At 27.7% G+C, this 12,429-nt stretch overlaps 1 protein-coding gene across 3 annotated transcripts in view; it reads left to right on the top strand.

Moving 5' to 3' along the window:
• LOC132939869 (dipeptidase 1-like) overlaps positions 1-12,429 on the top strand; it is a 174,880-nt gene that overhangs the window by 112,439 nt on the left and 50,012 nt on the right. For all 3 annotated transcript variants that reach the window (XM_061007273.1, XM_061007275.1, XM_061007274.1), the window contains exons 3-4: positions 4,837-4,984; positions 10,215-10,398. In XM_061007273.1, the coding sequence (XP_060863256.1) occupies positions 4,837-4,984; positions 10,215-10,398 (332 nt within the window). The remainder of the gene's footprint in view (positions 1-4,836; positions 4,985-10,214; positions 10,399-12,429) is intronic.

Below are 12,429 nucleotides of genomic sequence, written 5' to 3'. Positions count from 1 at the left end.
TAAATAATTAATTACTACTCTTATAGTTGTATAAAATACTTGTATACTAGCATACGCATAATGAAAGTCCACCAAGTAGCGGGGGCGCATCCGGGGATGATAATATTATTGTTATAATCAACATGTTTTGCTTGCAACGATAAACGTAACCCAACGATAGGGGCCGGAAGAGAAGCAATGCTATAGCAGTTCCGACTCCGGCTCTCGATACCACGTAAAAAAAAAAGTTACCTATATAAAATACATTTTTTATTTAAGTACCAGGTACTTATATGTATATATTATACATACATATTTAATATTGTTTCTGATAATCAAGACACTTATAATGATAATAGCTTAGGCAAAATGATTAATTAATTTTCAATTCATTTAGTTTTTAACGAATAATGAAAATCTGATTGATTACAACTTTGATAAAGCACACCAAAATCGGTTTATCAAAATTATGATAATATATTATAATACGCGTATGTGTATACTTGATAGCTACCTATTCTAGTAGAGAACGGTTTTATATTACTTTAACCCTGATTCGTTGATAATTTTGCACGCATGATTTAATCAAAAATAAATAGTTCAAAATTTGGTTTTTATGTACCTATATTAAGTTTTAAAAATATTTATCTTGGTTTGATACATACAAGTTAAATATACAATTGATATAAAATAATATTTTATACTAAAATTCATGTTTGCCAACTTGCCAAAAATAATTCTAATACAGAATGATTCACCAAGCATACTTATTGCTTACCTTTCTTCAATAATGCAGTTATTCAAAGTATGATTTTCAAACATACTTGTAGATCATTTTTTCAAATCTTGAGATGATTTGTTCTATTTAAAGAGTGTCCTGTGGAAATACAAACTTCTGTTTTTTAAAATACGATAACCCTTTTTTTTACTGTAAGTTATTTAGAGAATAACTGACGTATCAAATTAAAAATTAAAAAGAGAAAATTTTAACATATTTAACATTGTATGCTATGAATAATTAAGTCCATTATAAAGGAGTTTAGAAAGAATGTAGGTAGCAAATAGCAATATTGATTTAAAAATATTAGTAATCAATATTAATTTATCAACATCCGTAATTCGTAAAAATAGTCCGAGTATAATAAAAATAAATACTAGGTCCAATATTATATATCATATTTTATATTTTTGTAAAATTATTTTCAATGACTATTCTCCTTATGATGAACATTTTGATAACTGAAAAACTAATCTTTTCAATTTTGAATACAAAAAGTCTCAAGAACTTGAAAGTTCTTTAAATATATATTTTAAAATTTCAAAAATCAGAATAAATTCATTATTAATGGAAAAGTATGGATGAATTACCCTGTATATTAAATAATCTACTCAATTGATAAAGTTATTTTTGAATATAAAAATTTAATTATTTTTGGAAAACTTGGAATAAGTCCCATACGGGTTACGGACACGGTGCTTCAGTACAACTTATATTTAAAACTTTCAATATTGTATCATGTATGGGTCTTTCAATGACAACATGTTGCTGTTAACACTATTTTTGATACCACTCAATCTCCCCCTATTAGATTTATCCAGTTACTTGGCACTTTGTAGATGTAGTTTTTAATTTTCTCAATAGTTTTCATAAAGCATTCACAAAAAAAAAACATTATTTTTGACGGATATGTCAAAACGTTTTAAGATATTTAAGCAAGCGAGGTTTTACCAATCTCCGCGGAAAATCGTTTTCAATTTGTGAATTTTGCTTAAACATATTAAATATCAACAATACTCCACTCGTTGAAATAGTTTTCTGATTTATTTTTCACGAATTATTTTTTTCATGCATTTTATATTTTTATTCAAATCAAGCGAAACTGACAAGATAATGGTGACAGTTCCGTAACTAGCATAATAATATACATGGTGAAAAATTAAATTAAAATTTCGTACATATTATTATAATATAATGGTATAAATGTATAATATATTATGTTTTTTATTTTTATTATCATATATTACTCTGTATTAACAAAACAATGAAATTATTCTAAACCATTTGCGAATAGGCTACACTAAAGTACCAGACTGACCAAGAAATACCTAATTATATGCCTATGGGTGAGGCGCCCGTGGTATCGGGTTAAGAATATAAAACACATCCTAACCGAATGGCAAATCAGGACCGAGTCAGCCTCGTCATGTCCAAAAACTTCGACATTGGACTAACCCCAGAGTCAAAATTGATTAATCGTAGAATTTTCAAAATCAAGTGAATTGTATTTTGTTTAGGTTCCAAGGATCCAATCTAAAAATAAAACGCTTCAATCAAATGAAAATCTTTTCACTTTTTTTTTTATTCTTTATCAAGTGCATTTATTGCAATATATATCAGCTGACTTCATACGACAATAACTAAAATAGAGCTAACAATAGCTAAAACAATATGGTAACACAATGTGACTAATTATTGTAAAGTGCCACCAAAAAGTTGTAAAAAAAGATCGATAGAAAAAATATGTACCAGCGTCCTATTGTATTATGCGCCTATAGCGACCGGTGGCAAGGGGGTGGCTCGTGGAGTTTCTATTTTCTAGTAGGACAATCTATCGACAGTTTCAAATTGAGATGATCGCCGTGAGCGGTCGTTAGTGTGACGTAGGTACAATACAAATTCGGGACGACGTACAATATACGTTGTGTGGTAAGTACCTAGGTACCTACTGATCACCGTCGGTTTCCGCGCGATGCCGATACGTCGCCAAAAGCTACTTTCAGAAGAGCATAACAGATAAGCTGCGCATCGCTATTGGATGACGAAAGCCCGAGAATGACGCTCGGTGTTCCGGTTACCGTAGTTCACGGTCAAGGTATCATCGCTGGAAATTTAAATTTTTCACGATATTTCGGGAACCGGCCGCGACCCACCCACATTGGGGGGTTTCAAAATATTGGTCAAAATTGTAAAAAAAAAAAAAAATGATACTCAATATAACCATATACGTTACGTTCAATGTCATTAAGTTATGCGTCAAAAGTCATTAAAATTTCAAACGAATGTACATTGTCATAAATGTGTCACGGCGGCGTTTACCTTAGCCGTAGTTTGATGTAGGTAGTGGCCACGAACGATTGTAATTTACAGTTGTTTGCTTTTTTTATTAAAAATTATGCGCCTCGGTCAGGGATCAATTACTTTTGTAAATTTCATACAAGACATAATAATATTTAACTATGACGTTTTACATAGGTTCAAGACAAGTATTTCGAAAATAAATAAATAAATTGCTCCAACAACATTCGTGTTACACATAATTATCAAATATTATGATTTATGAGAATGATATGAGTTTATTATAATTTATGGTATTGAAAGAGTATAATATGGACAATATAGTTGTCAATAAAAATCAATATTTAGACGAACTCGTAACAGATGAATAATTAGATCATTAATACTTCGTCACGCACTAGACGAATGCAAACAGTTTTGACACAATTAATTACCATATACATTTCACAAGTATACGCTCGTTGAACGGTAAAATAATGAAGAATCAGACACAAGCAAAATAATTTATAAACTATAAAATTAGATAATTTATACATGATTTTACCAATAGAATGGCAAGAAAAAAAATATGATTAAAATGCGTTTACTGTAAATTGTTTTAGTCTTAACTTATAACTTATAATATGTACCTATTATGAAGAAATTTTTGATAGTGATTAGCTTATTATAGGTATATTTATAAAAAAAACCATTGATAAAGTGAAGATTATAGTGAATAATATTATATTTATTATTTTATTATTTTGCCATTGTTCTTATTATACATAATTATATGTGATGATATTATTTTCTATTTAAATGTACAACTTGAAAGTTTCATTTATCGTGTTATTCGTCTACATGATAACAAACTTTGTCTAATAAAATAGTCCAGACAACCTGACTTCTATTTAATTTGAATAAAGTTAGTATTTTTCCCCACATTAACATTTAACTTTTAGATTTTATTGATTACTAACATATATAAGTTATAGCTTAGCATTCTTAAAGATCTCTTAACTTATAACTAAATCGAGTTAGTTTTCTTGATTAACTATAGAACGTATGTGCACAATATTATAATTATGGCATCGAATAGCGTTATAATAATATGTTATATTGTCTATAACTATATCTATACGCAATATAAATAGCACATAGCATTATGATGTAGGTACATATAATGACATAATGCAATTAGTTTCACGTAGGTAACGACGTAGGTAACCACGCTCAAACGTGGTCGTTTATCATGTTTCTTAAGATATATCCGTTCTGTCATACTATTCAAATAGGCTGTTCCATTCAGCATATATCTCTCACTAATGCCTTTGATGCCAACAAATTTCAAGATTCACAAATAAGATTTTTGTCGTATACGCATATAGCATACCTATATTATATTCTGTGTACGTTTTCAAAAGATTGACCGACCGCACATGTTATTAAATATTTATTTTCTATTTTCAATGTTTATTCGCAGGTTGTGTATAGGTTAGCAGGAATAATCCGAATAAATATAATACGCTTAGGTATACATTAAATATCAGATTCCGATAGTACCTACACAAAGTGAATGCTCTTTAGATGTCCGCCATTATTAGTGTATGATTATGTATGTATATTATATATTATAAAAACATCACGTGCATATTTTTTATATAATATTATTATGTAGGCCATAAGACTTGTATAGAATAAATAGTAGACAAGTGTATAATATATTATAATGGGTACATGTTTTTTAAAATATCTTAAAACCGATACGTTTTTATTTATTATTATTAATGTTATTTTTATAGACTGGATATCCTGACGCACATCAAACGTCCAGGCCATCAACTTCCGGAAACGTCAGAAGAGAAGGATTATGTAACGGACAGGTTCACAGCAGCAGAGAGTATGAATCTCCTGAAAGTTCAGTGGCGTCGGATAGAGACCGGCAAAGAAGTAAGATAATTTTGATGTTAAAAGATTTTAAGTTCATAATCTGAATGAAGTCTAACCTTTGAACGTTTAAACACGTGTATATATTCTGTTATGCAATGCAAATAATATAGGTATTATAAGTTTCATACCTCTCAACTACAAAGTTATTCTTGAGTGTATGCCACGAAATTAAGAGTGTCGAAGTTCATAAGCACAAGACACAAAACCCATTTATTATGATATGCAAATAAATGTATTTTATATTAAATGAAAAAGTTTTTATGTCGGCTACGTGTTTTATACGCTATAATATTATATACTATTGGAGTATTGTAATTCTGCAGTATTACTCTTAAAATTATTATTTATAAATAACCGAAATAAATTATATTTTGCCAGTATCTGATATATTATAATTTATTCGCAAGAAAGACATTGACTAAATACTAAAGTTATCAAATGATAACAAACTTTTTTGATTACAAAGAGATTGCACACTCGAAATCGGTTTGCCACTTACTCGAAAATATTTACCGTATACACACCAAACATTTTTTTTCTCGAATTTTTCTCCACCAACCATTATTATAAAACTGAAATAATTTTTTCAAGTAAAGAAGTAAAGAACTCAAATTATTAATAAATGAAACTTTTTTTTTATCGTTATAAATTAATTCTTAATTATATTTACACAAGTTGTCTTACTTCTCTAGTAAAAGGTACATATTCTACAATGCAACTATGAATTAATAAACAATTAGCGGTTACACCTGTAAGCGATTCTGATACTTCAAAATAGAACGATTCAGTCACAGCCTCAGCAGTGGATGTTCAATTGGAAATTGAAGCATGAGAATCGCTTACAGGTGTAACTCCTTATTGTTTATTAATTACTAGAGAAGTAAGAAAACTTTTGTAAATATAGTTAAGAATTAGTTTATAAAAATAAAAATAAATGTTTTATTTAATAATTTGAGTTCTTTACTTGAAATAACTATTTCAGTTTTATAATAAAGTTTGATGGGGAAAAATTCGAGGAAAAAAATGTTGGTGTGTATGCGGTAAATATATTCGATTAAGGGGCAAAACTGATTTTGAGTGTGCAGTCTCTCTGTAATTTTAAAATACGGTAAATATTTTGTTTAAGGTGAGGGAGGATTCGTGGACAAAAATTGCGAAATCTCTTTGTAAAACGGTATAAGGTACCTAAATATTTTTGTGCAAGCGACAAATAGGTGGACAACGAGTGTTTAATCTCCCCGTGATGTGTGATACAGTAAAATCAGTGTGATCTGAGAGGGACACCCCCCCCCCCCCCCCTTGAACATGGTGTAATTACAGCAGATAAAAGAACAAACGTACCGTGAACATTCAAATGTATACTACTTCGGTAGTTCTGTTAACTCTTGGTTATTCATAAGTCATAACATATTCTTTAGAACACATATTAATATCTAGTTGCGTATACAACTTATAAACTTCAATATAAAATATAAATACGATGACATTACATAAATCCAGAAACCAATGTATTATTATAACTGAGGTCAATACCCGGTATTAATCACAAATATTTGAACAAATTTATAAACCATGTAATTAAAAATAATTTTTTATTAAATAATGTTTATTTAGGTACATGTTTGTTTACTGTGAGTTGTGACCCTTTATCCTAAATTCCGATTAATTGTATATACAAAGGCTCGGAAATAATAGTTTCACGCTTACAATAATTTAAGTTATTTTTATAGTTTTATAAAATATTACAATTTTTGGGGTGGTACCAAAAATTCAATGTAGCTTTAATAATATACATATACTGCAAAACCGATGGAATTTCATAGAAAGGTATATTTAATATTTTATAATTAGTGTACAATATGTTCAATCTATATAAAGAGGTAACATGAAGCTACTTTAGCATTTTAAGGTACTTTAGTATTTAACCTAAAATCGAGTAAAAATAAAATTGAAAATCTGTACAGGTCACTGAATTTATGTAATTATTATTTATATTGTATTGACTTTTTCAAATTGTATTTACTTCACATTAGGTATTACACAATATTACGAATAAAGTAAATAGAGTTTTATTTATTCATCATATATTTCTGTATTGGATTGATGTACATTTTTTGGTTTGTTTGTAGGTACCTATAAGATTTAATTAAAAATTATAACTCAAAAAGTAATAAAAAAAGCCAAACAACTCGTTTTAATTTCAGATCGTTATAATATGTTTCGAGGTGTTAAAGCTTTATAAACCGGGATATTAGTTGTTGACTTTATAGCCGAAGCTGTTCTAAATCATTCTCTACGCAATCCAGTGTTAATACAAAAAAAAAAGAGGTAGAAAAATAATAAAAATAAAAACTAATCAACTAAATCCTAGACGCAAACTTAAAATCCTTTTGTTATTATTTACTGTTTAAAAAAACACTATGTTTAATTACTCAAGACTATTGAGAGTAAAGCTTTCAAAATTTATTTTTGTAGTATTTTATTGTATGTATTCTATATTGTAATAATATTATCTATATAATATATAATAATAAATCCCTATTTAGTATTTTCCTTGGTCACGCCATAACTTGAGAACGCCTCGACCGATTTGGTTGATTTTTTTTCTGTTGTGTTCGTAATTGTCAGGAAAAGGTTTGTATAAAAGACAGTTTTAGTAAAATCCGCCAGAAAAGTAGGAAATGTGGATGGCAAAAATACAATAGTGATATCCATCCATCTGTCCAGCAAAAAAAATATTACTAAATAATAATATATTTTTGTTTATTGTAAAGTTGTTATTGGTTGTGTTGAATATAATTTTAGGCCTGTATACTATTATATATGGTCGGAACCATAAACAACGTGTTAATAAAACATTCGTAATTACGTATGCACCTCACAGGGCCTACCTGAAAATTACTGCTATAATTTTGAAACATATATATAGTTGGCGCTTTTAACGGACAACGAAGTGCACGGGATCAACTAGTATATAATATATTATATGTTTACGATTGTAAAACGCTATATTTGTTAATTTTTTTTATATACTAATCTAATCCTAAAATTGCATTTCTATAAATTCCAAGTTAAGATCTCAAAAATAATTTAATTGATAAAAAACAATTCATCGAGTCTATAGTGAACTTAAGATATTATATAGTTTGTCAAATTAATGAGTTACAAGTGTTAGTATAATATTGATTGTGACTTCTGAACTACTTACACTATGATTCATAATAGCGCCTTATATTTTTTAGGACATGTGTAAGTAACAACGTTTTGAAAATAACAAATGTATATAAAACGTATCGGCTATTTTCTAGCTTTCTTTTCAAGTGTTTTAAAATATTATATACATTTATTACCCAGAATTCACAAATAACACGCAATCAATTTAATCATTTCGGTATTTTATCATTTTATTTGTAACCTGTAGTATCTACATAGTAATACATTTTTAAAACTGTAGATTTGATACTATTATTCTTATTCAACATTTCCTTTATTTCCCCGGCGAATTGATTATTTCAATATTTTACTATACCGGCTAGAGTTGTCACTGTCAGTTGAACTAGGATGTCATTGAATAATTTAAGAACAGAACTGTACATTATTTTCCAAATGAAATAATAATACATAAGCAACTTTTAACAACTTTAACATATCAACATAATTATAATATAATAGTTAATAGGGTGATACCGTTAAAAATGTAGCTGATAACTCACAAAATAATTCACTAATAACTTAAAATTTAAATAACATAAAATACTAATATTTTACACAGTTGTTTTGCTTCAAATTTATGACACCGTCCATACACACAGTGTTCTTCGATCAAATATAATATTGTCAATTATTGTTGGTTTTTTTTATCTTTTATAGTGGTACTTTTCTTTAGCTTGGGCTCAAATGTGATAAATAATATTTTGAATTTCATCTCGCCATTGTGTGATAACGACGTCATGACGTGTGCATGTGTTGTAAGCATATAATATGCATAGCTTTTCCGTGTCCGTTCATTGCATTTTCCTAATTAACCAAAACTTACTCTTTTTCCAATAAAATATTAAGGACATTATATATTTCCTTAAATGGACCACGTTAGTACTTTTTAGATTCATTTCGTCTAAAGTTGTTTATTTATTGCACGTAAGTACGGTCAGTAATTGAGTGTGGGCCCATAATGTGGAACCCAAATCAAAAGGTCCCGGTCGATGGCCTGGAAACTATTTTGTGGATCCGTTTATACCTACATTGTATATTAGCGATTAAAGGTGCCTAAGGTCCATAATATATTTAATGAATTTACCAAACTATAAAATATAGACTGAACCGCTTACACGTAGAAGAAAATATAATGTGTTATGGTTGTTTAGACTAACATCTATTTTTAATGAATTAAAATTTGGAGATTTATTCGTGATTCCATTTAATATTCCAAGGTTAATACTTCTTAGCGTTGCTTGCAGAACCCGTATTGAGTAGGTATGTGATGCCTCTGCGGCTCTGCAGTCACTCTGTACATTATTAATTAGTATGTAATTACTTTTTGTTAAATTACTGTTAACATTTAATAACTTAAAATACTATTTCTATTGGAACAGATTCAACCAAAGTGCACACCGAGAATGGGGAAGAACCTGACTTAACTTATGTAATATAATTTTGTCGTACGGAATTCGTCAACGGATTAAATATTTTAATCTTATTTTAAGTCAAAACGGCAGTCCGATACAAGAATGCATAGTTTATTGTTCAATATTATACTAAATAATAATTATAATAATTGTAGCTTTGTTATTTTGGGTATTTAAACGATAATATTAAAGTACCCGTCCATATATTCTATATTATTAATAAATATAGTTGATTGAGTATTATTACCAATAGTTATAGGTATTCATATCAATATTTTTGAGTTATAGTTTATGTTATAATTAACTCGTTTAGATTTTGATGTTTTAACTAAACTAAATTTGATTTATACCATTTTTACTAACGTTCAAAAATAGTTAAATAAATTCTTTAAACAGACTTATTACTAAGTATATATTATAAATATTCTGCCAATCGTTAAGTCGTACATAATTTGTATTATATTATTATTATCTACCTTTAATTGCTTACTAAAAAAAAGTGATGATATTATAAAGGAATTATTATAGCCAATCGACAGATATCGTACAATTATAACTTTTATTTAGTTATAAAATATATTAAATTATGTCATTTTTATTTACAGCTGTATATGAAATACAAGTTCGACCGTGTGCTGGCATTGTATTGGTAATAATTGGCTTTGTCGTGTTGCTCATATGGATTGCTTTGCCAAGCTCGTCCGAACCACCTGGTAGTTTTTCATCTCATCGGGAAGAAACTTTTGAAGTAGTCCGGCGAATTCTTGAAGAAGTTCCATTAATAGACGGGTAAGTTTTGAGTACCTTTATACCACCTTTTCATTAAAATAAACCATAATTATATGCAATAAGACTACTATCGATATTATTTAGTAACAAAAGTGTAATATTTCAAAAATGACGATTTTTAAGATGGTAAATTTTTTTATGCCGTTACAAAAAAAAATGTTGGGCATTTTTTAGGTCTATAGGTTTTTAATATACTACATGTCAACCAAAAGCATAATAAATGTACTGAATGTATAACAAATTGGAATAAATATAGATTATAAACCGTCTATTATTTAAAAATTAAATATAAGTATATGTAAATAGGTAATATACATTATATACATTTTATTATTACGCATAACTTAATATGAAACAATTGTTATTGATTTATAGATCCACTGCGTTTTTTAAATGGAAAAAAAATCGATGATATACTACAACAGTAAACAATTTAAACTTTAAAGTGAATTATTATTGTTGTATCGTACATTTTTAAAATTGTTACTTTGTACTAAATTCGAACAGATTAAAGTTTTTTTTATCGGTCTTAATATGTTATATGTGTTGTATTTCTAATGTACGTTAACCTTAAATTCACAGTTTTCTAAAAAAAAAAAAACCAGTAGATCCATTTTATATTATTACTTATTAGCAAATTCATTATCTCACATAAAGAGGAAACGTTTTGATGCTTTCTTCTGCTTTTCAGAACTAAGAAGAAAATAAAGTATATATTATGTAAAATAAAAATTATATTGATCCGTTACGGACCAATTTTTAATTATTCATCTCGAAATAATTGTTAAGTAGTATAATTGAAATCAACATTACATTACTACACAATACACATATTTACATTCGTTTAAATACATAAAATAATATCTATTATAACATAATATTATATGTACATATTAATATTTAGCTCTTAAACGATTAATTTTCGTTATTTTTGATGCAATACAAATTGTTTAACCACGAGGAGTCAAATCATACCATTTATAAGTTAGGTACCTAAGTAAAAATACATATATTTGACTACTTGATTTTGTTTCTTTAAAAACTTTTGTCACTTTTTTGGCACTGAAAGTTTCTTCTTTTGAACTTCCGCCTTTAATTAGCCAAAAAAAAGTTTGAACGTTAAATTATCTGTAGAGGTAATATGATGGAAGACTGCACTTTGTTTAAACTTCTGCTTCAAAACATTCAATGTTTTGTATAACACTTGGTTGATCTTTTCTTACTAAATATATAATTATATTATTTATTAACACAAACTAAGTGTTATCACTGAGTATAATATCTATACTCAATGGTATTATTTAAAAAAAGTACAATGCATTAAGACATTTGAGAGCAGTTAGCTTTATTTACATATTAGAGATAAATAACTAAACTCTACTTTCAGGTGGCCTTTATATTCCTTTATTTCGGAGATATTCAAACTGTGCGTTAAGGTTTCAATGAGTATAGCCTTGGGGTCTATTATACTAATGATTATTATCTTAGACGATTAATATCTTATTTTATTCTAAATTTAAAATAAATAATTTTGGTTTCCTTCACTTTAAACTTTTTTTTTATAAGACAATGTTTTTTGATAAATTTCCTGTAAATTATATTTTCTTTTTCTTCTACTACAATATTGTTAATTACCTACTTTCATTTTTTTCCGACTGTCTAACGAAAAAAATTATTCTGAATATTATAGTTTTAATAGGATATATTATTATAAGCACTGTTGGAATTATTTTTTAGAATGATGAATTTCACTTTTAAAACATTTTTAACAATATTTATTGTTATCTTTGATCGTGAAATGCACATTTTTTAAGTTTAGAAGAGGTTGTGATAAGTCAATGAACTCCATTTAGCAAATAACCCGACAGAGGGTCATAAATTATTTTAACGTAATGTTATCAACCACACGTACTTAATACCTAAACACTAAAAATATATTATAACAATTTAAAAAACCATTATCAAAAATATTGAAAATCTCACTTATTAAATCTTACAATTATCATAAAAACAAATATTGTTTACGTCATC

The sequence above is a fragment of the Metopolophium dirhodum genome, chromosome 2, assembly GCF_019925205.1.
Source record: "Metopolophium dirhodum isolate CAU chromosome 2, ASM1992520v1, whole genome shotgun sequence".
In the NCBI taxonomy this organism is placed as follows: domain Eukaryota; kingdom Metazoa; phylum Arthropoda; class Insecta; order Hemiptera; family Aphididae; genus Metopolophium; species Metopolophium dirhodum.
This window is presented reverse-complemented; position numbering and strand designations above follow the sequence as displayed.